The 27,808-nt window shown below is 43.6% G+C and overlaps 1 protein-coding gene across 1 annotated transcript in view; it reads right to left on the bottom strand.

Moving 5' to 3' along the window:
• The window catches only part of LOC126267360 (uncharacterized), a 29,261-nt gene extending 5,726 nt beyond the window's left edge, over positions 1–23,535 (bottom strand). The window contains exons 1-4 of the mRNA XM_049972498.1: positions 23,442–23,535; positions 15,597–15,622; positions 8,015–8,102; positions 806–918 (exon numbers count right to left, since the gene is read on the bottom strand). Coding sequence (XP_049828455.1) covers positions 806–918; positions 8,015–8,102; positions 15,597–15,622; positions 23,442–23,487 — 273 coding nt within the window. The 5' untranslated portion in view covers positions 23,488–23,535. The remainder of the gene's footprint in view (positions 1–805; positions 919–8,014; positions 8,103–15,596; positions 15,623–23,441) is intronic.
• Between the last annotated feature and the right edge of the window lie 4,273 nt (positions 23,536–27,808).

The following is a 27,808-nucleotide window of genomic DNA, read 5'->3' as shown; positions in this document are numbered from 1 at the left end:
AAGCCATGCCTGTGGAAGTTGATGTGGCTCAGCCTAATTCTCTTGCGCGGCAGAAATTTTCAGTTCATTAATTTTAATTGCCGTAAAATAGTTTAGGTGTGGTCCACGGTACGAAAGGTTGACATATAAAGGTTAACGTCCATACAAACAGTGAAAAGCGCAAGATAAACAAAAATGTTTCCTGAGCTGTTTTGTTCAAATGGCCCTGAGCACTATGGGACTCAACTTCTCAGGTCATCAGTCCCCTAGAACTTAGAACTACTTAAACCTAACTAACCTACGGAGACCACACACATCCACGCCCTAGGCAGGATTCGAACCTGCGACCGTAGCGGTGGCGCGGTTCCAAACTGAAGCAGCTGTTTTGTGTACTCAGTATTAATCTGAGAGGTCTTGCGTCCGTGAACGTATATTCTACGTATTGGAAATTGTTTGATCACATATGCTTACAACTAGAACTACGACGATAACGATATGCTTTTTGTAATTGTCCGCCCCGATAGCTGAGTGGTCAGCGTGACGGATTGCCGTCCTACGGGCCCGGGTTCGATTCCCTGGGTGCGAGATTTTCTCCGCTCAGGGACTGGGTGTTGTGTTGTCTTCATCATCATTTCATCTCCATCTGGCGCGCAGGTCGCCCAGTGTGGCGTCGAATGTAATAAGACCTGCACCAAGGCGGCCAGACATGCCCCGCAAGGGGCGTCCCGGCCAATGACGCCAAACGCTCATTTCCATACTCGTAATTTATTTTTCCATTACATCTTACAAATAGTAAAGAAACGTTTGTTACAGTGTTGTCACGTACCTGCTCTGGAAACATATATCTGCAAAATCCTGTGCACAAATGATTCTGAGCGAATGGAGAGTCGCTACTGATTGCATCATTGTTGCCAAATAACTTCTCGGCAGGCGTCGCCTCTGTAACATACCAGAAATGAAACTGTTACACACTGCACACGAAATTTCGTATTTCATACTGAAACTGTTTACTGAAAATGAACTATATTAATGACAGTTCAAGTCACACTTAACACAGCCGTTTCTACATGTACATACTCTGCCGGAAAAAAATTAGGACATTCATTTAAAGGTTTCCAGTTCATTGTAGAAATAGTACATATGGGGTACATGGAATGATTCAAGTTACAGATCTATAGTTCTACATCTGCATACATACCCCGCAAGTCACTGTACGGCTCATGGCGCTGGGTACTAAATACCACTAATGATCATTTTCTTTCCTGTTCCGGTCGCAAATAGAGTGAGGGAAAAATGACTGTCTATAGGCCTCCGTAAGAGCCCCAGTTTCTCTGATCTTATATTCATGGTCCTTACACGAAACGTGCGTTGGTGGCACTAGAATCGTTCTGCAGTGTGTCTAAAAAGCCCGTTCTCTCACTTAAAATATTTTCCAGCCTCTCATATAACTGGGAACCTAACCTGTACTCTCTGACCGTCAACAGTTCTCAGTAGCGTACACTTTCCAAGGCATTCCGAAAATCTAGGAATATGGACTCTGGTTCATGACATCGTGTGAGAAAAGGGCAAACTTAGTTTCGCATGAGCGATGCGTTCCAAATCCGTGCTGATTAGTGGGCAAAAGCTTTTGTTCCTCAAGGAATTTTACTATAGTAAAGCTCAGAATGTGTTCGAGACTTCTGCAGCAAACTGATCTTAAGGATACTGGTCTATAATTATGCAAATCCGTTCTTTTATCTATCTTATACACACGAGTCACACGTGCTTTTTTCCAGTCGCTTGAGTCTTTCCGCTGGGCGAGAAAGTCGCGATAAATGCAAACTGAGTAAGGGACGAATGTCGAAGAGCACTCACTGTAAAACCGATTCCATACGGACCACGCGACTCATCGGTTTTCAGCTATTTCAGTTGCTTCTCTACGCGACGGATGCTTGTCTCAACGTCATCCAAGCGGGACTCTGTGTGATAGTCAAACGACGGTTTGTTTATACGACCCTCCTTCGTTAATGATTTCTTAAGCGTGAAATTTAAAACTTCAGCTTTTGTTTTTCGCGTCTTCTATTGCCGTTCCAGATGAATAGTCGAGTGCCTGACAGTAACCTTCGACCCCCATAGTGATTTTACATATGATCAGAGTTGCTTCGGATTCTCGGCAAGATAATAGTGATGGCCTCTCGTATTAACCTGTGGTACATGCATGATGGTGCCTCCACTCACTTCAGCGGTACAGTGCGACGCCACCTGGACAATGCCTTCCCTTCAAAATGGATCGGTCCTGGAGGCCCTGTAGCATGGCCAGCAAGACCGCGAGACGTGAATCCACTGGATTTATTTTTGTGGGGCCATCTGAAATCTGTGATTTGTGAAGGAGAGATTGTTGATGTGAACACCCTTCAACGCAGAATACAACATGCCTGTGATATTACGCAAAGAGATACAGACATGTTGGATAGTGTTCAGCAATCCTTCCTGCGAAGAGTTCAACTTTGCCACACACATCATGGTCATTTCGAAAGAAATTATAAACTGCCACTGCAGTTTCTGGTCATGCGTTTCTATGTCAGTTTCGATTTGTAAAGCTGTATTGTATTCTTTTGTATTAACTGCCACATACCTGTGTAGTTGTATTTTGTATTCTGCATCTATTATTGTTGTGGTCTTCAGTCCTGAGACTGGTTTGATGCAGATCTCCATGCTACTCTATCCTGTGCAAGCTTCTTCATCTCCCAGTACCTACTGCAACCTACATCCTTTTGAATCTGCTTAGTGTATTCATCTCTTGGTCTCCCTCTACGATTTTTACCCTCCACTCTGCCCTCCAATACTAAATTGGTGATCCCTCGATGTCTCAGAACATGTCCTACCAACCGATCCTTTCTTCTAGTCGTGACACAAGCTCCTCTTCTCCCCAATTCTATTCAATACCTCCTCATTAGTTATGTGATCAACCCATCTAATCTTCAGCATTCTTCTGTAGCATCACATTTCGAAAGCTCCTATTCTCTTCTTGTCTAAGCTATTTATCGTCCAAGTTTCACTTCCATACATGGCTACACTCCATACAAATACTTTCAGAAACGACTTCCTGACACTTAAATCAATACTCGATGTTAACAAATTTCTCTTCTTAAGAAACGCTTACCTTCCCATTGCCAGTCTACATTTTATATCCTCTCTACACCGACCATCATCAGTTATTTTGCTCCCCAAATAGGAAAACTCCTTTACTACTTTAAGTGTGTCATTTCCTAATCTAATTCCCTCAGCATCACCCGAATTAATTCGACTACATTCCATTATCCTCGTTTTGCTTTTGTTGATGTTCATCTTATACCCTCCTTTCAAGACACTGTCCATTCCGTTCAACTGCTCTTCCAAGTCCTTTGCTGTCTCTGACAGGATTACAATGTCATCGGCTAACCACAAAGTTTTTATTTCTTCTCCATGGATTTTAATACCTACTCCGAACTTTCCTTTTGTTTCCTTTACTGTTTGCTCAATATACAGATTGAATAACACCTGGGAGAGGCTACAACCCTGTCTCACTCCCTTCCCAACCGGTGCTTCCCTTCCATACCCCTCGACTCTTATTCTGCATTGTATGTACTCGTTTCTTAAAACTAAGTCTGGAACACAAAAACCACATTATAAAACATGCATGTACAATAGTGCAGCCTCTCCTCGCGTTCCTTGCCCTATGCCAACTAGCCACGATACATAATACTGACCAGCGTAACCGGTACGAGATAGATGTGGGCGCTGTCATTGCTCGCAGTGTCACGCAGATCGTCGCTTGACGCCGCATGCCTCGCCTTCTCGTGAGCGGCTAGGCTACCTACAACACTCGCATGTTGTGCCGTGTTGCCGATCTGTCCCCTTGGCCAATATTGGCTCACAGTAACACCCAAAAGTCAACTTCATATTTCCAGATTTTTTCCATTCAATTGCATTGTCACACACATGGCTCTGAGCACTATGGGACTTAACATCTATGGTCATCAGTCCCTTAGAACTTAGAACTACTTAAACCTAACTAACCTACGGACATCACACAACACCCAGTCATCACGAGGCAGAGAAAATCCCTGATCCCGCCGGGAATCGAACCCGGGAACCCAGGCGGGGGAAGCGAGAACGCTACCGCACGACCACGAGCTGCGGACAATTGCATTGTCATTTATTGACATAGGAACATTTGGAAAACGAATTTATGTTTGTAGCTGATTGTGTGACAATTTGCACGACATGTTGTTGTTGTGGTCTTCAGTCCTGAGACTGGTTTGATGCAGCTCTCCAGGTTGCACGACATATTTTTGCTCATTTGTGACTTACACTGTATATGTAGCTCATCAATGGTCGACTCACTTGCTGGCTTAGGAGATGGAGAGGCATCATGAGTAACGTCTTGCATGACTGAGGAGAGGTTTGGATATTGAATAGCATGTTTTGATTTGCAGAATAACTTTCACTTTGGCCAATCAAAAACAGCAGTCAGTGGCATCATTCTACTGTTTGCGCCACACCGCCGGTACCACAAGCGGCTCTGAAGGTCGAGAACCCTGCAACCGTTTATGCAAGTTACTTGCACATGTACCACAGAGAAGATGAGGAGCAAATTGCTTACCTTGGTCCCCAATTCCTCGCCAAAGTGCAACTTGGACGCCTTCTTAACTACAGGAGTAAGCTCATGCACAACACACAATGGAGTAGTAACTGTCACTATGGTGTAGCACCAACAACCTTTCTTCAAAACCACACGAGAACTCACCATGAAGTAGCACAAGGCAGAATTTTGGCTTCTGTTTGCGACAGATAACACTAGATGGACTAACACAGAGATCGTAATACACACAGAGTAGAAAGTTTTCCAGCTGAATGTGAATTGAAACTTATTTCACATAAATTAGGCGTATTTCCATAACCGAGGAAAAATGGATATCCATAAAAAACTGTAAGTGGTGGAGAAAAACAAAAATCAAACCTGAATTCATCTTACGATTGTTAGTCACAAATTTTATGGAACATTCTATATGCAGGGGAAATTTTAAATCTCAGTACAATAGCACAATTTCTGCAAAAAACAAGTTATAAAAACAAAAGTGAAAGCATTAATTTATACATTTTACTGAAGGTTGAACTCCGTCACTGCGAATGGTACAGGGTGTTCGGAAATTCCCGTTACAAATTTCTAGAACTTGTAGAAGGAAGCGAGTACATAGTAGTTTGGATCGTCCGCCTGATTAGCTGAATGGTTACGTGCTTGCCTCCTATCCCGCATACCCGGGTTCGATTCCAGCTCTGGCTGGAAATTTTCTCAGCTCGTGGTCTGGGTGTTGTGTTCCCCTCATCATCCTTTCATCCTTATCACCGGCACGCAAGGCGCCCAAAGTGGCATCAACTGAAATAAGATTTGCACTTAGCGGCCGAACTTCCCCGGATGGGGCCTCCCGGCCAACAGCGCCACAAGCTCATTTCATTGGAATAGGAACCCATGTCTGGACACGTACCGTTTCCGTGTTACAGCCCTTTGAAAACATGTTTGCTGTCTAGGTATACAACAAAAAGGTTCAAATGGCTCTAAGCACCATGGGACTTAACATCTGATGTCATCAGACCCCTAGACTTAGAACTACTTAAAACTAACTAACCTAAGGACATCACACGCATCCATGCAGGCAGGATTCGAACCTGCGACCGTAGCAGCAGCGCGGTTCCGGACTGAAGCGCCTAGAACCACTCGGTCACAGAGGCCGGCCTCGGTATACAACAACGTAGTCAGATTGGCTGATGTCATTTAACGTCTATCCTACTTCTCTGAGCTGGTTCTAGCCTCGTTCACATGTCTGTGAGCGCTAGAGCAGCATGGTTAAGTATACGTTTGCGGAATGCATCGACACGATTCTTCTGAAGACAAAGCTCACGGTAATGGAAGAGCGTTATCGGGATCGTTCTCTACAACGTCCAACTCCATTGCATACCGTTTTCGCCACAATTACCCAACAGCTTCGAAAAGCGTTCATTCACCGACAGCAGGCGTGACTGTCGTGCTCCAAGGAGACGACTCACACCAAAACTGGTAGAGGTCTTACTGAATCCCGTCTAAGAGGACACGAGCTATTTCTTTGGTTGTTAATAAGTGGAACTATAAGACAAATCATGTACTTACTGGGACACCTCTAATCAATTACTTGTAACAGTGGTCGCGTTATCAACATGTTTCAAATCGTTGTAGCACAGGAAGGGTACGTTTGAGGACATGGGTTTCAATTCAAAATATTGTCTACTGATTCCCCTCTGCAAGTACTAGAAGTTCTTAACGGGAATTTCTAAATAATCTGTGTAATTTTAAGAAATACAACAACCAGCCAGTTTTTATGCACGAGGGTCATTTCAAAAGTTTTGCTCACTGTAAGACAGAATCGAAGAAAATTTATTTTACATAATACCTTTACATGTCTTCAGTATAGATAACATTCTTGCTCACGACAACCTCGCAATGATTTAACAACATTCGGGTTCCGGATAGGGCACCTTCATTTTTGAGCTGTCTGATTACTGGGTGCAACCTCACTGGAAGCTTCATCAATCTTCAATTTGAGAAACAAGTCAAATTCTGGTGGACTCATGTCAGGAAGTATTTCCCATCCACTCTCATCAAGCGGTTGACTCACTGCTAGGGCAATATGCGATATTGCGTTATCATGCAAAATGAGGACACCAGATGCAAACAAGCATGTCAGGCCTTCTTTGACGAATTTTCAGGAGCAAAACATTTTGCAGAAAAAGCTTGTTATAAGCGACCGTTACAAACGTCCCCTGGGGTACTCTATTTGCAACTATAACTCCGTCCAATCATACGCAAAGATCATCGTCAGTTTCATCTTTGATTGTTAGAAGCGGAATGTTTTGGGGCGTCTGAAGTCATAACTTGTCAAGCATGACAACTGACAGTTCAGTTCTGGCTCAAAATTTAATACCCATGTTTCATCAAGCGCAACTGTCCTTTTCAAATATCGTTCTCCTTCTCTTCGATAGCGTTGATCAAATTCTTCCGAGATTCTTTTGCAGCCTGCTTCCTGCCCTTCACTCAAATTATGCTGAACCCGTGTAGCAGCAACTTTTCTCATCTTTAAATTTCCTATTATATTTCTGTAAACTGAAGTGACAGACATTTTGGTCTCATATGCAGTTTTCTCACAAAATTTCATTAAAAATAACGTGTGAGGTGTAGTATGTTGCGATTGATGTACTTCCACTTCTTGGGTTGTTTTCAGTGCTTACCCGATCTTCACAGAAACGAACAGACCACCGTGATATTGTGCTACGATCCACTCCACCTCTCGCAAAGCATTGTAATTTTCCGTTGGGTTTATTCCACGTAGGAATTCGATTTTCAGGCTGGTCACTAAGTGTAGTGCGACCTGACTCGGTTTAGCTTCCATTTTAAAACTGTATTACACACGACAAAGCCACGCGAACCAGTCAAACCTAAAGTCTCTTTCACAATTGACATGAATTTCAAATTTATCACGACACCGTAATGGTCAAGCATACGCAGTGCGCTGGCCATTTGAAATGACCATCGATTTTTATTTTTATAATTCGCTTTTCGAGCTTTGGTTTCTTGTTGTAATACATATTTAATCCTTCAATCAACACATCGTCAGAAACATTGTGTTTAATTTGGATGGTGCATTTGCCTTGTTATTGTTCGTATTTTCGTATTTATATGAGTGGCACAAAAACATTTTCTTTGCGTGACGCTCAACAGAAGGACATGTGTAACGTCCAGACTGCAGTCGATATTTTTAACGATGTGCTGATTGTAGATTTAAATATGCATCACACCATATAAAGTTGGGTAAAAGTGCAAAACGCCTATAGCTGTAAATAAAAAATATAAAAGAGTGGGTGGTTCCTGTATTTCTTAAAGTAAAAGCTTATGCAAGGAGTGTACTGCATAATGCATCAACTTTCTGACGCATCCTTAGATCTAGTACAGCAAGAGCTATATTGTAGGACAGAGTATTCATACCTTTCACGTTGCTGGAGTTGATCATCTTTAAGTTCCGAGATATTATAAGCCTGACTGTTGTTTGGCAATTGAAAACACACATGTTCATCTGCAAAAAGAGTAATATAGTCAAATGTGAGCAAACAGTAGACTACAGTTAGTTCACAATGTTTCAAAGGGTTTCGGGTAGTGGGGACAGGGAACTTCCAAAACTTGGGTGGGGTTTGAAAACGTGCACGGAGTGACATTTGCAGGAGGTGACACTTGCACGAAGCCTGGTGCTCTTTCCGGACCAACTGGCTTTTCACAGGCACAGGTGCACTAACAAGTCTAGTAATGCAGCACAGCTGCTCGTGTGAGCTGGCTCGCGCTCACACCCCAGCAGTTAACAATCGTGTATCGCTTCAGGATGGCTCATTAACGCGTTTCGTGACAAATTTATTTTTAAAGCTGTTGTATTAATGAGAATGGACAATGAAATTCAACATTATGAAACTGACAATGAAACTTAACACATCTTTTAATATTTTGATGATGCAAAGAACGGGGACCAGCTAAGTGAGAAACAATGTATTTCTTAGCACTGTTGCATACTTATGATGATGCCGTTTTAGGACGAAATTTGTTGTTGTGGTTTTCAGTCCAGAGACTGGTTTGATGCAGCTCTCCGTGCTACTTTATCCTGTGCAAAAATCTTCATTTCTGACTAACTGCTGCAACCTACGTTCTTCTGAATCTGCTTAATGTATTCATCTCTTGATCTCCCTCTCACGACTTTTAACCTCCACGCTTCCCTCCAATACTAAATTGGTGATCCCTTGATGCCTCAGAACGTGTTCTACCAACCGATCCCTTCTTCTAGACAAGTTGTGCCACAAATTCCTCATCCCCCCCCCCCCCCCCCCCACAATTCTGTTCAGTACTTTCTCATTAGCTCCATGATCTACATATCTCATCTTCAGCATTCTTCTGTAGCACCACGTTTCGAAAGCTGCTATTCTCTTCTTGTCTAAACTACTTATCGTCCATGCTCCACTTCCATCCATGGCTACATTCCACACAAATGCATTCAGAAAGGACTTCCTGACACTTAAATCAATACTCGATGTTAACAAATTTCTCTTCTTCATAAATGCTTTCCTTACCGAAGCCAGTGTATACTTTATGTCCTCTCTACTTCGACCATCATCATTTATTTTGCTTCCCAGGTAGCAAAACTAATCTACTACTTTAAGTGTCTCATTTCCCAATTTAATTCCCTTAGCATCACCTAATTTAATTCAACTACATTCCACTATCCTCGTTTTGCTTTTGTTGATGCTCATTTTATACGGTTCTTTCAAGACACAGTCCATTCCGTTCAGCTGCTCTTCCAGGTCCTTTGTGTCAATGACAGAATTACTATGTCGTAGGCAAACCTCAACGTTTTTATTTCTTCTCCGTGGATTTTAATTCCTACTCCAAATTTTTCTTTTGTTTCCTTTGCTGCTTGCTCAATATACAGGTTGAATAACATCGGGGATAGGCTACAACCCTGTCTCATTGTTTCGTCAATCTTCGTTGCTGAGTTTTTTCCTCTTTTCCCATCAAAGTTTAAAATTAGTCGGTCAAACTGGTGGCTGTGGTGCTCTGCATATTTTCGATGATTTGTCGCTAATGAGTAAACATTCGGATGAGCTTTTGATATTAATATATTTATTCTTCGTTTCACATCCTTCTGAGACGTTGCTAGTGCGATGGCGTCTTCCACTGCAATTCCACATCTCTGCTACCGCATGTTTCTTATCGAGCCACTGGTCAACAAAATAGTTGGTTTTCGGGCGTCCTCTCCTAAATACGCAGCCAACGACCGTCCAACATTTCCAGAGGAAGATGTGCAAGAGCAGAATACAGTCTTATGTAATAGAGTATTTCCTTGCTCGATGGAACGAAGTCGCAACACTGAACGTTAAAATGGTAATTGCAACTAGTAATCTCTGTTTCAGGAAGTAAACTATTAGCTGCTTGGACGATGGCAATTTCGAAGTCATTATCAGAGATGCAGGGTTCCATCCAGGCACGTTAATTTTAATAGTGTTAAAAAAACGTTCATATGTTCTCGCTTTTTATTTGGCACCAAATCATAAACAACTGAAATGATGCTTGTTTCATCTCAAGAACTATTAAGGTGGAGTATAAATAATTGTCCAAAATTGCTTGCTCGAACGTTCCACCCACAAAGAATGATTCACAGTTAGATAAACAAGCTTTTCCCTATTCGCTGGCAAACACCAGTATTCTGTCATTCGATCCCCCGTTATCATCTGCAAGTAAAAAGACTGCTACCATCTTTCATCAGTAAATTATTTTCTCGGAAGAATTTTCCTTGAGAGTTGGTGGGATCGTGTGTAGTTCCCAGATATTTTCACCTAATTCGATGCAACAATTGTTTCGCACTTCTGTATGATGGTATCGATGTTACTAAGTCGTAGCCTCGACTGAAGATCTGCCCTACTTCTTGAACGTAAACTGACAAGACAGTAGGCCTGTTTCTTTGGCCCCTTCTTTGCACCGACGAAACATTTCCGCACTTCATTTGCTCCTTCACCCGTAAAACAAACACGCCTCTCTCCCCCTAAACTGTGTTATTGTTAATGGATAGCCCTCCTTTGCATTTATTCTTTTTAAAGTTTACACAGAGCCAGTAAGTCACTTCTTGTTTGTCTGTATAGTCTACTATATTCTGACGCCCGTTGTAAATCAGTAAAGGCTTCGCTTTAGTGGTCTCAGTGACCTCCATTCTCTCAGCACTAACTACTTGCCAGTCAGAGGTCAACTGCAGTACTGAACTCTGACAGAAAGCCAGCTCACTACGAACTGGTGCGGGGACAGGGAACTTCGTGCAGGAAATAAGCTTTGACCTTGCCCTTAATACGTCGCAAGTAGCGGCGGAGAGGCCGGTGTGTCCTTCTTCTGAAACACCCTGTCCACTACCTACAGTGTCCTGGGCTCAGTGAAAACATCAACACATTCCCTCTCCGTGCTAGAGCCACTCTGTGCAAGTGTCACAAAATCTACTTAGGGTATCAGGGTGGAAAGGCTGTGGGAGTGGAGGAGCGAGCGGCGAAGGTGGACCGCACTTTCGTCACGCAGTTCTGGTACTATACGTGCCCTTACTGGTTTGGCATGGCATGGAAAAATAACCAATTCCTAATGGTTACGATAAGCACATGAGTTAAACAGGATGGGTCAAATAAAAATGGTCCAGATAACAGAGTTCCTGGGTACAAAGAAACACAGCAGAGGACAGGAAAAACAATTCAGACTTGATTATAGGAAATATTGGAAGAGACCACCATTCATCTCTTGGCACTTTTGGGCCCTGGTCAGGAAGTAGGGTAGAATTCGAAGTGTTCAAAATGGTTCAAATGGCTCTGAGCACTATGGGACTTAACATCTATGATCATCAGTCCCCTAGAACTACTTAAACCTAACTAACCTAAGGACAACACACAACACCCAGCCACCACGAGGCAGAGAAAATCTCTGACCCCACCGGGAATCGAACGCGGGAACCCGGGCGCGGGAAGCGAGAACGCTACCGCACGACCACGAGAGGCGGGCCCGTAGTGTTGGAGCTCCTGCTCTGACATCCGAAATATTCTTTTATTTGCCCCCATCCTTTATTATTGATCGTGATGATATGATGGAGTTCTGTTGCTATAACCGAAATGATAAGCTCCCTGCACTCGCCATCTACCAGCAACTGTTACAGTACTCCTCCACATATCCTCACTGATTTGCGCCTGAAAATACAGCGGCATTGCACTATTAATGTCCACTAACGGATACTTTTGATCAGATAACGTATGTGGCTAAACAGTTTAGTGTCATTTTGGAAATTTCCTCAACGCTATACAAACATTTAGTTTTGATGATTAATTTTATTGGGCCTAAGTTCATAAAATAAATTTTAATTTCATCAAATATTTCTTGCGTATTGACATAAACAGGACATTACACGCAGATTCGAATGACAGTCGTGAGAAACATATATTCAACTCTGTCGAAGGCGTGCAGTGAATGAATGATATAAGCTGCGTATACAAGTGCCAAATAAGTGTCTCCAAATCAAGTTTTTTTTTTCCTTTGTAGCATATAAATATCATCGTAGAAACAAATGAATCAAACTGAACCTGACTGTATCTCATATACTGGGATGACTGCTTTGCGTCTGACGCTTATCCACGAGTTAGCAGCAAATCTTTCTACAAGGCAGCCATAATTTTTGTCCTCTGCCAATGGGGACAACGTTCCTCCCTGTAAACATTCCTCAAATCCTACGGCCTGCAGGAGCCACGGCCAGTCAAGAATTTAAATGTGTCGCCCGTTAACAACAAGTGCTTTTTACTGGGGTGAGTCAATAAATACTGGGATAGAGAATCAAGCCGCTTGTACCAGCCTGAAATTTATTTTCCTTTTCAACATACTCGCCTTGTACACTTAAACACGTATCCCATCATTCAACAATGCGTTAAAGGCTCGCAGCATAGAATTCTTGTGGCACAGTTTACATCTAAAGGGAGACCTCTCAGAAAATAAGTTTATCTGGGTCCGGAAATTGCTTCAACCCACAAGACCGATGCATCCTGGTGGTAGCGAGATACTTCTAGACGGGAAAACAATGTGCTATCACTGGATAACCAGGACGGATAGCACGCTCCTTGTTTGTGATTGTTTGCTGAATTCCTTTATCCAAAAAATGGTTCAAATGGCTCTGATCACTATGGGACTTAACTTCTGAGGTCATCAGTACACTAGTACTTAGAACTACTTAAACCTAACTAACCTAAGGACATCACACACATCCATACCCAAGGCAGGATTCGAACCTGCGACCGTAGCGGTCGTGCGGTTCCAGACTGAAGCGCCTAGGAACCGCTCGGCCACTCTGGCCGGCTAGCTTTATCCAACTAAATACTTATTTCCATTAAATACAGTTTTAAAATATATGGGACGAATTTCACAACGGACTCGCTCTGCGAACAATCCCTCTGCTCTGAAAAATCGCTTTGTTCTAATCAGGTACACACTTAAAGCATACCTGCCATCTTGGTTTGATAGCAGATAATTACCCATTGGCTGCGGAATTCTACGTTTCGGCTACCTTCCACGAACATGTGCTGCCACCTTCTACTTATGTGTAGCCGCGAAATATGCGATATTCTGGCGTTTGCGATCTATTTATTGACTCGCCCTTTTAGCTTGTGCACTCATGTTAGAAAAAAAGGAACAGCTTGGATTATTAGAGATAGGACGTTCGTATTCACAGGACATGTACATTAGTATGTTCTGCAGAAATGATTAGCATCTCAGGCACCTCGGTTCAGCATGTCCTTTTGCCTTGTAGGCACAAGGTCCGCCATGGGCCCTGATAACTTGTTCCATGCTTGACATCATTGACGCGTATCAGGCGCGAATGGCGTCCTATGGTAGAGCCATCCATGCCTACATTCACCTGGTTCCATTGTTCACCTGTGGTGGTTGTCACTGGCTCACAGCGTTTCACCTGTCTTTTCACCACATCCCATACATTTGCGATTGGCGATAAGGCTGGTGATTTGGAGGCCAGAGCAAAAGGCTGACACCCTGTGACACGAAGAAGTCACGTGTTCGTCCATTGGCTTACTGGAAAATGGCTTCCGGGGTGTTGTGCAGAAAGGGTTTGTCATTCACGTACGCTACACTGATCACAGCGCCCTGGACACACACGAGCTGTGATTTGGTGGTTGTACCCAATAGCATCTCTCACCATAAGACCTTGAGTCGGCGCTGTATGTCTTGTGTGAATGCGGTCACTGTGATGCTCCTCCCCATGTCTGCGGCGAACCAAAATGCGGCCATCATTTTCAAACTAACAGAACCTGGATTCGTCCGAAAACACTATCTGATGCCATTCCTGTCCCCAGTTCCGTCGCTGGCCGAAGTGGCCTTGCGGTTCTAAGCGTTGCAGTCTTGAACCGCGAGACCGCTACGGTCGCAGGTTCGAATCTTGCCTCGGGCATGGACGTGTATGATGTCCTTAGGTTAGTTAGGTTTAACTAGTTCTAAGTTCTAGGGGACTAATGACCTCAGAAGTTGAGTCCCATAGTGCTCAGAGCCATTTGAACCCAGATCCTTCGTTCCATACTCCATTGCCCTCTAGCATGTTTCTTCACATTCGTCGAAGGTATGGATGACACGCATGTAACGCTTGCCGTAATAAATGGAGTCTGACTGTCACTCTTGATAGTGTACGATGTGTTACACTGAGGCGGGAAGTTGGTGGGGGGAGGGGTGTGGGGGGCGTCTGAGTGATACGACTTGACCCATCTCGTGTTCTACGGTCTTCCGTGAACCATTCTGCACACACCACTTGCAATGCCTCAACACCTCGTCCCACACGAGAAGCCCGGATGGCTGCATCACGTTTTTTTATGCCAACAATGCGCCCTCTTTCAAAGTCAGTGATTTGACGCTATGGTTCGCGCATACGTATGTGAGGCATCCTACACGTCTGCTCAAGTCACACTGGTTCAGTACCTTCCGTTTATGGCGCAACGAGATCCAAAGGCACATTTCACCGGTAGGTAGTGTGGCGCTGCGATGTAGATGTTGACCTTGAATCCGCGGGCCGGCATGATTCAAATGTTATCATTTCTTTAAAACATACTTATGTAGATATCCTGTGAATACAAACACCCTATCTCTACTCGTTCAAGGTGTTCTGTTTTTTTCTGAACATGAGTGTATATGTGTCACGTGAAACGCATGGGACGCCAGAGTAACTTAGCGTAAACGTAAAGATTCCATCGTTTTGCTACTTGAAACGCTACTGAATACGGCACATGTTTCTTGTGTGGCACCCAGAAACTGATGAAAACCTCCTAGAGTGGTTTTTAGGTGAAATGTAATGAACTGTATGGACAGAAGAGAGCCGTCGATAAACTTGAAGAAGTAAAACCTTTAAGCGCTGTATAACATCTACCATTGACGGAAAAAGGTATTACATTTGATAGCAAAGAAGAGAAGAACGCGTGTGACCTGGGAGATACAGAAGTGTGTAGAAAGAACAGTGAAATAATAGGTCCACATACAATAAATTAGTAAAGGAAATAAATCCATGGAATATGTCCAACAACATGATGAATATTTTGCGCCTAAATCCATCATAATTAGGAATTTTTGGGAATTATATTGAATAGATCGCTTAATGAGTTGTTTATATATTACATTTTTATGAAACGTGCTGCCTGTATCCGTAACTCATCTCATTTTTATGTTGCCTTCGATCTCAGTTACAGTAAATTCGACAAGTTATCTAAATATTAGACGAAACATGAGAAAGCATTTCCTTGTAAAAAGAACAAGATTGACATAAACAGGAAATTTGTATAAGTTAAGAAAAATAAGTACATATTACGGAAACGCAGAGATAAAGCAACCGGTCAATGTATCTTTACTTATGCTCCACATGAGAGACACACGACATAGGAAATTCTTACCAGCACCACGAAGACTGTCCAAATTCTTCAGATGTAAATGCTACGTTGAAAATATCACATACTATATGCCAAATACTTGCCCTGTTATCTGCAGCATTGCTGAGTCCTGAAAAGAAGAAATTACCGAGACGTTACTAGCTGCTAAGACTTCATTAATTTGAATGATACAGATAATAACAAATTCTGTGACATGGTTCAAATAAAAAATTTTCAACAAAGTTATTCATGAAAGTTTCCTGGCAGTTTAAAACTGTGGGCCGGACCGAGACTCGAACTCGGGACCGTTGTCTTTCGCGTCCAAGTGCTCTACTGGCGGAAGTACAGCTGTGAGGATGGGGCGTGAGTCGTGCTTGGGTAGCTGAGGAGGTAGAGCACTTGCCCGGGAAAGGCAAAGTTCCCGAGTTCGAGTCTCGGTGCGGCACACAGTTTTAACCTGCCAGGAAAGTTTCATAACAGCACACCCTCCGCTGCAGAGTGAAAATCTCATTCTAAAGTTCTTCATTTTTAAGCAACAATTTCAAAACTGTAGTATCACTGTGCAAATTTCACAGGGTGCCCACAATTTATCAGGTGTAGTGAGAAAGAAATATTTAAACGTATTTATGAAACTATCTTGTTTCAGTTGTATCCACCAGTAATCACACAGAGAACTACATATAGATGTATTGATCTTCCGATGCAATACGTACGTAGGGGCTTGGAACTTGAGCGACCCGGAAAGCAGTCCAGAACCATAGTCGGGACGCAGCCACAGCCGGCCACCCGCTCAATGTTCTTGTCAGTCCAGTCTAGGACAGTCACCAACCACCAAATGAAAAGGAAGCGACCCTAGTCCTCGGCCTATGTTCCAGAGGTTTCTAACCGACACAGACACACGGCTCTCCTGCGCAATCAGCCCCGAGCAGCGGTATTTAAACTCCGTGGTCCACGGCGCCATTGTCGTTACATATCGGCCGTAGTATGACGCAAAGCCCGTGCCAGTCGCCAAACTCAACGACGCAGACGTTACCGCCGTCTCCGGGCCGTGAACCGACGACCTCCGTGTGACTGAGCCGCCGCTCCACGCAGTGGCTTGCAGTCAGCACCGCGCCGTAGATGACCACCGCCCTAAGGCCAGCGCTCCCCGGCCTTCAGTTCTACTTGCCACGTCACCCGGGCAGACAGGCTGGGCTCGCCTTCCTAGCCCAGCCTCCCGGGTGCCTCAGATCCGCCTGCTGCCTGACTGCGGCGGCTGCACTGCTCCAAGTTCTTATGCGATTATTAATACAGAGTTTTGCAACAGACTGGCTGCCTACATCATCTGCATCTCCAACAGAGAGCCGCTCACCGACACATTCCCAAAGCTACATTACTGGTCATTAAAATTGCTACACCACGAAAATGACGTGCTACAGATGCGAAATTTAACCGCCAGGAAGAAGATGGTGTTATATGCAAATGATTAGCTTTTCAGAGCATTCACTCATGGTTGGCGCCGGTGGCGTCACCTACAACATGCTGAGATGAGGAAAGTTTCCAACCGATTTCTCATACACAAACAGCAGTTGACCGGCGTTCCCTGGTGAAACGTTGTTGTGATTCCTCTTGTAAGGAGGAGAAATGCGTACCATCATTTTTCCGACTTTGATAAAGGTCGGATTGTAGCCTATCGTGATTGCGCTTTGTCGAATCGCGACATTGCTGCTCGCGTTGGTCGAGGTCCAATGACTGTTAGCAGAATATGGAATCGGTGGGTTCAGGAGAGTAATACGGAAAGCCGTGCTGGATCCCAACAGCCTCGTAACACTAGCAGTCGAGATGACAGGCATATTTTCCGCATGACTGTAACGGATCTTGCAGCCACGTCTCGATCCCTGAGCCAACAGATGGGGACGTTTGCAAGACAACAACCATCTGCACGAACAGTTCGACGACGTTTGCAGCAGCATGGAGTATCAGCTCGGAGACCATGGTTACGGTTACCCTTGACGCTGCAGCACAGACAGGAGCACCTGCGATGGTGTACTAAACGACGAACCTGTGTGCACGAATGACAAAACGTCATTTTTTCGGATGACTCCAGGTTCTGTTTACAGAATCATGATGGTCGCATCCGTGTTTGGCGACACACGGTGAACGCACATTGGAAGCGTGTATTCGTCATCGCCATACTGGCGTATCACCTGGCGTGATTGTACGGGATGCCATTGGTTACACGTGTCGGTCACCTCTTGTTCGCATTAACGGCGCTTTGAACAGTGGACGTTAAATTTCAAATGTGTTACGACCTGTGGCTCTACCCTTCATTCAATCCCAGAGAAACCATAAATTTCAGCAGGATAATGCACGACGGCATGTTGCAGGTCCTGTATGGGCCTTCCTGGGTATAGACAATGTTCGACTGCTCCCCTGGCCAGACCATTCTCCAGATCTCTCAGAATTGAAAACGTGTGGTCAATGGTGGCCGAGCAACTGGCTCGTCACAATACGCCAGTCATAACTCTTGATGAACTGTGGTATCGTGTTGATGTTCCATGGGCAGCTGTACCTGTACACGCCATCCAACCTCTGTTTCACTCACTGCCCAGGCGTATCAAGCCCGTTATTACGGCCCGAGGTGGTTGTTCTGGATACTGATTTCTCAGAATCTATGCACCCAAATTGGGTGAAAATGTAATCACATGTCAGTTCTAGTATAATATATCTGTCCAATAAATACCCGTTTACCATCTGCATTTCTTCTTGGTGTAGCAATTTTAATGGCCAGTAGTGTATTAATACCGTATTAGACATATCTCCTAAAGAGTGTCTCCGATATTTGGATTTAGATATGCCTATTAGTACTGCTTATAACTACACACAAAGAAACTGTTACCGCTGCTTAATATCGTGTAGGGTACCCGCGAGCACGCAGAGGTGCTGACACACGACGTGGCAGGGATTCGACTAATTTCTGAAGTAGTGCCGGAGGGAATTGACATCATGAATCCTGCAGGTCTGTCCATAAATCCGTGGTAGTGGAGATCTCTTCTGAACAGCAGGTTTCAAGACATCCCAAATATACTCAATAATTTTCAAGTCTGGGGTGTTTGGTGGCCAGTAGAAGTGTTTAAACTCAGAAGAGTGTTCCTGGAGCCACTTTGTAGCAATTCTTGACGTGTGGTGTGTCGCATTGTCCTGCTGGACTTGCCCAAATCCATCGGAATGCGCAATGGACATGAATGGATGCAGGAGATCAGGATGCTTACGTAGCAGGCCGTAGTGGCAAAGCGGCTATAGGCGCTACAGTCTGGAACCGCGCGACCGCTACGGTCGCAGGTTCTAATCCTGCCTCTGGCATGGATGTGTGTGATGTCCTTAGGTTAGTTAGGTTTACGTAGTTCTAAGTTCTAGGGGACTGATGACCTCAGAAGTTAAGTCCCATAGTCCTCAGAGCCATTTGAACCATTTTTTGATGCTTACGTACGTGTCCTGTCAGTGTCGTATCTAGTCGTATCAAGGGTCCCGTATCACTCAAACTGCACGCGCCCCACACCAGTTCAGAGCCTCTACCAGCTCTAAGGCCCCCTGCTGACATGCAGGGTCCGTGGATTCCTGAGACTGTCTCCATACCCGTATACGTCCATCCGCTCGATACAATTTGAAGCGAGACACGTCCGACCAGGCAACATATTTCCGGTCATCGACAGTCCAATATCGCTGTTGACGGCCCAGGCGGGGCCTAAGGCTTCGTGTAGTGCAGTCATCAAGCGCACGAATGGGTCTTCGGTTCCGAAAGCCCATATCGCTGACGCTTCGTTGAATGACTCACACGCTGACGCTTGTTGATGGCCCAGCATTGAAATCTGCAGCAATTTGTAGAAGGGTTGCACTTCTGTCACGGTGAACGATTCTCTTCAGTCGTCTTTGGCCCCGTTCTTCCAGGAACTTTTTCCGGCCGCAGCGATGTCAGAGATTTGATGTTTTACCGGATGGTGAAATGGTCGTACGGGAAAATCCCCCACCTCATCGCTACTTCGGATGTTGTGTCCCATCGCTCGTGCGTCGACTGTAATACCACGTTCAAACTAACTTAAATCTTGATCACCTGCCATTGTAGCAGCCTTCACCGATCTGCGCTAGACAGTTGTTGTCTTATATAGGCTTTGCCAACGGCAGCGCCGTATTCTGCCTGTTTACATACAGTACCTCCGTATTCGAATACTCATGCCTACATCAGTTTCTTGGCGCTTCAGTGTATCTTCCTTCGGATTTATAATAGGAAACGAATAGTGGAAAATATGCAAACACGGGTCGGTGCATTGAGAGCTTGGTCAGGTTTGGCCAGTTGTAAAAATTCTGCCTATAGCCTTGTTCCTAACCCTATTAGAGCTACCAGGAAGGCTGACAATACCGGTAAAACCCCTATTCTTACAGCAGGCATGGGGAACCTTTGTTCACCGGCAAGTCTATTTCACGTACTTAATTAAGCTCTCAGGCAGGGTCGTAATATGACGCGACAGCAGTGCTGCTAGCTTACAAAGTCAAAGCTATAATACCCGTGACGTTGGTGTTTATGGAGTAACGCGGTGACATGAATGGCATCATTTTCCCCAGACAACACGCCAAAACATTATGCCTCAAAACAAGTTTTTTTTGGATTCATTTGGTATTCAGTCCATCTTCATATCTTTACACTTATTTACGAATTACGAACATTATTCCCTTTACTTACGGCGTTTTACAATAGTTGTCTAAAAAATATCCATTGCAGAATTCTGCAACACCGTTAGTAAATAGAGAATCTTCACGGCACGTAAATAAATGTAAACATCTGAAGATGGGCTGCCAGGCATCTGCAAATGTCACCATGAAAAAATAAGCGCCTAAAGCAACTGTTCCAGCTAATTCATTATAAATTACCTTCATTTTCAACAGTTGCAATGCTGTAATATGTCAACATTGGACAAGAATTACTTACTAATGTTGATACGAAAAAGAATATAAAAACAATATACGGCAATGGGACCGGCATTCCCTATCGACAATCAATTTATGAATATCTTTGCGATGTATGGCCATAGGCAGATCATTAGAGTGTTTGAAATTTAGATTGTTAATATCCACAAACACTACAGGCAAGCATGTTTTAAATATTTGTCCAAAAATACTTTTGATGATTGATCGAATAGGCATAGGATGTTTCTGTAATACAAATTAAATTACTCCAATATTTCTTTCTTCGTTTTGAAAAATTTTAAAGTATAAATCGAGTGAAGTTAAAACATATCGATTTACAGCAACCAAACTAGAAAAATGCGAACAACAAAATGGTGAATATCAGAAAGTGAGTAACGGGTGTGTGAAATCTTATGGGACTAACTGCTAAGGTCATCACTCCCTAAGATTACACACTACTTAACCTAAATTATCCTAAGGACGAACACAAACACCCATACCCGAGGGAGAAGTCAAACCTCCGCCGAGACCAGCCTCACAGTCCATGACTGCAGCGTCCTAGACCGCCGGCTAATCCCGCGCGGCAAAGTGAGTAACGGGCGGAACACAATGCGAGCTCCTCGATCGCTCTTCGATGAATGTATTCCGCTGGCCAGACTGAAACCAATCGCAGGACGAACCCGGCCGCCGGCATCCTCTTGTCCACCCGTGCATTAAAGAATCGAACTCCCATGCACAAAACAGCCTCAAACTTCTGATTAATTTACAAACAACTTAATGTGTTTAATGTTTGACATTCAACATGGCAACGAGAAAAAGTTCTGAAAACGTTTGAAATCACGTTTAAAGTTTGTCGGAAGTCGCTAAGTGCGACTTATGAAAGACCGGACGAATACAAGCAAAAGCTTCTTTCATGCATCTCAATGTCTATGACGTCTTACCTCCTGAACTATTTGCCCTACAGTGATATAATTTTGCAAATATTTTAGTGGTATATGTGGATACTGCATGAAAAACGTTTTGCGAATAGAGTTAGTAGTAAAGAAATAATAAATTAATTTCCAAATCCGCTATACCGTTCGCAAGCCCGGGGCCTTATCTTACAAGTGATGAGGAAGGAGAAGGAGTAACACCCCGTAAAAAAAAAAAACGAGGTTCAGCTCGCCAGGCTGATAGAACCCTGTAAGAGCCCCTGCCTAGGGCACAGATGAAAACTGGCCAACGGCTTCCAAGGCGGATGAAGATGGTTGATGCAATCTCAACGGCAAGGAAGACGGAAAACCATAAGGGAAAGCACAAGGGAAAAGTTGGTCTCCATAGCCTGAGAAGGCAACTAATCTAATGGAGTAAACCCTGAAATCAAACCTACCGGAGCTTACAACTTCGGTAGTAAAATGATTAGGTCGTAACAGTCCTAATCCACTCAACAACATTTTCTACGAAAGCATGTAGGACACACCTACGGATATAATTACCCCAGGTGCTACTCAATCCACCGTCGCCTTGGACGACGTTAGTGCCCCTTTGGATTCTGGTGAGCCCATCCAACATGCTACAGGAATGAGTCGGAGCATCCTGAAACCTCTAGAAACGAGATACGGCATAAACAATGCAGCTACTTCGCCACGCTGAACGTTAACTCCTTGCTCAAGACGGGCACGTTGAAGCATCTGACAGACTTTCTGACACAACACAAGATTCTTACAACAGCGGTACAAGAGACCAGGTATACAGATGAACAAGCCTTTGAATCTCAGGGTTATCGAATCTTTAAGGGCAAAGTGGAACGTAGGATGATGAAGGACGTCCCTCACCTGGGAATTGGATTCATTATCAGTAAAAAAATACTTGATTCAGTTATCGACTTCCATTCACCTAATAGTCGAGTGTCTCTATTAACATTTCGATGCTCCAAAAGATCTACACCATCGTGAATGCACATGCACCTATTAACCAGGACAACAAGAAAAACCCTGAAGACACAGACCAATTTTGGGAACAACTCGAGGACACAATCGGCAAGATTCCAGAGCGGAATACAGTCTTATTTTTGCGTGATTTTAACGCCAAGTTAGGGAAAGAGCGAAAGTATAAATATATAGAGGGGGGGGGGGGGGGGGAGGGAATTACCCAGCTCACATACGCACTAACAGAAATGGAGAACGACTTGTGGGACTCTGTAAAGCATTTAACCTAGCAATGAAATCAACGGCCTTTAAGCATCTACCAAGAAAACAGAAGACATGGACTTCACCCAGTAAACTCCCCAATAAACTCCTAGGAGAGTTCCAAATAGATCATGTGGTCATTTTAAGAAAGTCCTGTAGAGAAGTTCAGAATGGACTCAGACCACTACCTCTCAAAAATAAAGTTCCAATTTCTCCCTGGGAATACAAGAAAGTCTCAAACTCCCAAACGTACCAAGTTTGACTTGGAAAAACTGAAAACCTGCAATATGCTTACAGAGAGAATGCAAACACTAGATCATGAATGCAACAACTGGGACCAATAAAGAGACAAATTACTAAAAGCCGCAACAGAAGTCGCCCCACTAAAGGAACAGAAGAAACATGAGTGGTGGACAAGTACCTGCGCCCAAGAGACAAGCAGCGATCGCAAAGAGACAAGCAGCTTGGCTTCAGCGTCTTTTCTTATTATCTCAGACGAAGCTCAATGTTCCTTCGAGTGATAACTACAGAATGGCCAAACAACCCAATAATATTCTTAACATATCAAACTTGAACTGGGTCCAAACCTGACCCTTTTCCTTTCACTGGCAATGATCTTGTAAAGTTTAAGCAGATTCTTTGGTTCATTAGTCTTCGTTATTGTACGAGAGATCTCTCATTTAACGGAATCATACCCCAATACTTTCATTTTTTTAATAAGTTTCTCTGCAGACTATAAACCACTGCATAGAGAAATACTCACATTGAAGATCAACACTAGCAAATAGTTTGAAGATATCGTAGCACCTGAAACCAGACGCACAGAGTCGGAACACTTACCACAGCAAACGACGATTAGAAAAATCCAAGGGAACTTCAGCGTCATGGTGGACGAAGGGAAAGCAGGGAAATCGTAGTTGCTTGCAAAGCTTAAGTTGTGTCAGTGCTTAAGAACTTTACCGTGCCTCAGTTCAGCCTTAAGGTTGAAAGCCAAAAGTTGTTAAAGTGACTGTCACGAGTTAACAACTTTTCTGTTGAAACATAACTTACTGGTGCAGTGAGGAAACTGACAATTGCACAATAAATTACAGACCTCGCTTATCAGCAGTTGACATAGTCCAGATTTTACGTGTTACAGCTGTTTATGGCTGCGACAACTGTGACACAATGAGTACAGTAGGCGCATAGCAGTAAGAGCTGGAATGAAGGCTATGACACATGAAAGATTTGAATTCCATCTGAGTGTCATAATACGTTCATCGTAGTGACATTAGTATATATAAAGTTACAAATAAAATGTTCACTAGCTAATTTCGTATTTTCTTGGAGAAATTTGATTTACAAAATGATTATCCTGTTTTATTAAAAGCAGTTAAAAGCTCTCGAAACGAATTAATAAATAGAAAAATACTATTGGGACTACAAGTAGATATTTGGAAATTTGTGCACCTCATGTAGCTGATCGTTTCGGCTTGTAATTAGTCGCATCTACGTATCTGTGTCAACGCAAACACGTTGTTATGTTTGGGAGTGTCATTACACGAAGGTCCTCGCCAAACTTTTTCGATGTAGGCTTGTCATGGTTTTTCTAACACAGTATGAGGAAAGGTCCTTCTGACAGGACACGGCCGAATGCGTTCCGCACTGTCCAACTGAGCAGATGTTTCTCTGATGTCAGTGTGGAAGGACTTTAAACTCTGTTCATTAGTTAAGTGTTGATAGCACTATCGGTATATAACACTACCATTCGAACCCCTAGACGGATTTTCGTCGTTGTATTTGGAAGCATCTCTAGACTCTCTTTAAAATGTTTCACCGAATACATTATTAATTAAAACTATAATTTAGTGTTCTTTTGTAGAGCTTTCAGTTTTAGGCCTCTATCATAAACCGTCAAATTATCTGATATGTTCCTTGGCACATAACTTACACATCCCAAAAGCCTCATTGAAGTTGCAGTAGTGTCTAAAACGAGAGCAAAGTCGCAAAAGTCGGGAAATAGAAAGACAATAGGTGAAGAATGGCTGTCAAAAATTCCGCGCTAACCTAAATTGTGCTGTCAAAATACCAAGGAAGTAACACTAGAGCCTACGATTTCTACATTGAGGTATATTTCAATAAGCAGCTTTAAGTGTTTGCCCAGGTCACGATGTGTATTATAATATTGAAAATGTAAATGTTTCCATATAACTGAGGCAGGACTAACCAATGACAGCCAGTAGTTCTCAGAAGTGTTTTTACTTGGATTGTGAGAATCTTACAATGCAGTGACACGCAGACATTGTCAGAATCCCGTATCAATTACTGTAGACAAGGTGTCTGACAAGTTGTTACACTTCGCTTTCAAAACGTGAGACGAGGAGCTCTCTTTGAAAATACGTAACTAACACATTCAGCTTAGTAGGATGTAACCACTTGGGAGGACTGTGTAGGTGGTGTTTGACGAACCCCTTCATGTTAAGGAATGTTATAAAAATGGATTATTCTTCTTTTGCCTAATCTTGAACATCCCTTTTTAACATGGTTATTCCAAATTTCCAGAACATCTTGTGATTTCTCTAAATTGTCCCCAAAATCTACCTTTCTTCCATTAAATGTGATACTGATTTCATCTTTTTTTAACTAAATAGTTATTTTGACATTTTGAAAGTGAATACACGAAAGTCTTGGTGCTAGGAAAAAACCACCGGTCGCGCGGGATTCGCCGAGCGGTGAAGGGCGATGCAGTCATGGGCTGTGCAGCAGGTCCCGGCGGAGTTTCGAGTCCTCCCTCGGGCATGGGTGTGTGTGTTTGTCCTTAGGATAATTTAGGTTAAGTAGTGTGTAAGCTTAGGGACTGATGACCTTAGCAGTTAATTCCCATAAGATTTCACACACAATTGAAAACAAAAACCCACCAATATGGACCTTCCGGCACAGGAATATCAAGTCTCCAGGCGCCTCGTACACAATACCCAGAGTAAGTCCACTGCTTATTACACTATGTAGGGGCCTCTTGACAACACTGGACGTGCTTAACATTCGGGTTTGTTACTGTAGGACACCTCCTGTGCTTCATTTGGCAGCCAGAGACAGATGATGGTCTGTTGCTCAATGGACAAATTTTCATCGAAAAATTATGAAGACTCGTAAATAAGGCAGTTAGTCAGTCAGTCAGACCAGTTTCATTGCCTCCAGTGCAAGTTCCTCGAGAGCAGCACCAACATTTTAGCAGCTTTTCCACATGAGGTGTACTTGCTTCGGTATTGCTTTCCTTGACCAGCCGGTGTGGCCGTGCGGTTCTAGGTGCTACAATCTGGAGCCGAGCGACCGCTACGGCCGCAGGTTCGAATCCTGCCTCGGGCATGGATGTGTTTGATGTCCTTAGGTTAGTTACGTTTAATTAGTTCTAAGTTCTAGGCGACTGATGACCTCAGAAATTAAGTCGCATAGTGCTCAGAGCCATTTGAACCATTTTTTTGCTTTCCTTGGCCCATACTCCACTCTCTCAGTTCCCGTTAAGCCCTTGCTACGTTATGGTGATTAGCTGTTGATAGCCATGATTTCTTTCTCAGTATTCTTTAAAGTGTGTGTGTGTGTGTGTGTGTGTGTGTGTGTGTGTGTGTGTGTGTGTGTGTGTGTGTGTGCGTGTGTATGTGCGTGGGTGTTCTTTTCGAATCGTTTAAATTTAAGATACCGTTTCTCCACAGCTACGTGCAAACTTTTTTGTTTTGACTAACTGCGGACGGATGTAGATACCGCATGCCATGGCCGTTCTCATCAAAGGTACAGGACGTGCACCTCTCCTAAAAGTAGGTTAAGAGGCCTAAACTGTAAGAACAAGGGACACTCTCCAATTATGCTCCTCATGATTTGGTTGATTACATACACACATCCGGAAGATGTAGATGTAGAACATCTTCCGGAAGACTCTCAGTTATTCCTCCTCAACTCCTACCCCCACCCCTATATCACAAAGTGAGAAATGTGCCGCTCCCGGAACATGAATTGTCGCACACCAGTACAAGTGTGACCAAGAGTAATCTCTCTATGGGGATTGAGATCTATGACATCTACATGTACATCCATACTCCGCAAGCCACCTGACGGTGTGTGGCGGAGGGTACCCTGAGTACCTCTATCGGTTTTCCCTTCTATTCCAGTCTCGTATTGTACGTGGAAAGAAGGATTGTCGGTATGCTTCCGTATGTGCTCTAATCTCTCTGATTTTATCCTCATGGTCTCTTCGCGAGATATACGTAGGAGGGAGCAATATACTGCTTGACTCTTCGGTGAAGGTATGTTCTCGAAACTTTAACAAAAGCCCGTACCGAGCTACTGAGCGTCTCTCCTGCAGAGTCTTCCACTGGAGTTTATCTATCATCTCCGTAACGCTTTCGCAATTACTAAATGATCCTGTAACGAAGCGCGCTGCTCTCCGTTGGATCTTCTCTATCTCTTCTATCAACCCTACCTGGTGCGGATCCCACACTGCTGAGCAGTATTCAAGCATTGGGCGAACAAGCGTACTGTAATCTACTTCCTTTGTTGTCGGATTGCATTTCCTTAGGATTCTTCCAATGAATCTCAGTCTGGCATCTGCTTTACTGACGATCAACTTTATATGATCATTCCTAATGAGTACTCCCAGATAATTTATGGAATTAACTGCTTCCAGTTGCTGACGTGCTATTTTGTAGCTAAATGATGAGGGACCTATCTTTCTATGTATTCGCATCACATTACACTTGTCTACATTGAGATTCAATTGCCATTCCGTGCACCATGCGTTAATTCGCTGCAGATCCTCCTGCATTTCAGTACGATTTTCCATTGTTGCAACCTCTCGATACACCACAGCATCATCTGCAAAAAGCCTCAGTGAACTTCCGATGACATGAAGCCTAGCGATGAATACAAAAAATAAGGCAGGGCTTGATAGCTCTACAGACTGTGTATCGAGATCCTGGATCATTCTGTCTGTACATACACACCGATAGTGACTATCACACTAACTATAGTTAGGAGAGAGGGGTCATTCGATGTGAAGACAATAAAATCCAGACTGAATAACGGAATAATAGAGCATTGTACTACCGACACTTGAATCATTTTGCACAACTGGTCTCGCATCAGGGCATCTGAAGGAAAAGTAGCAGTGGTAGAAGCACAGGAACATCATCTAAACAGGTAAGTTTGATTGCGGGGTCCTGGTGTAGGAAGGTATT

This window comes from Schistocerca gregaria, chromosome 4 (genome assembly GCF_023897955.1).
Source record: "Schistocerca gregaria isolate iqSchGreg1 chromosome 4, iqSchGreg1.2, whole genome shotgun sequence".
Classification (NCBI taxonomy): Eukaryota; Metazoa; Arthropoda; class Insecta; order Orthoptera; family Acrididae; genus Schistocerca; species Schistocerca gregaria.
Note: the sequence above shows the minus strand (reverse complement) of the source record. Positions and strands in the feature narration are given on the sequence as shown.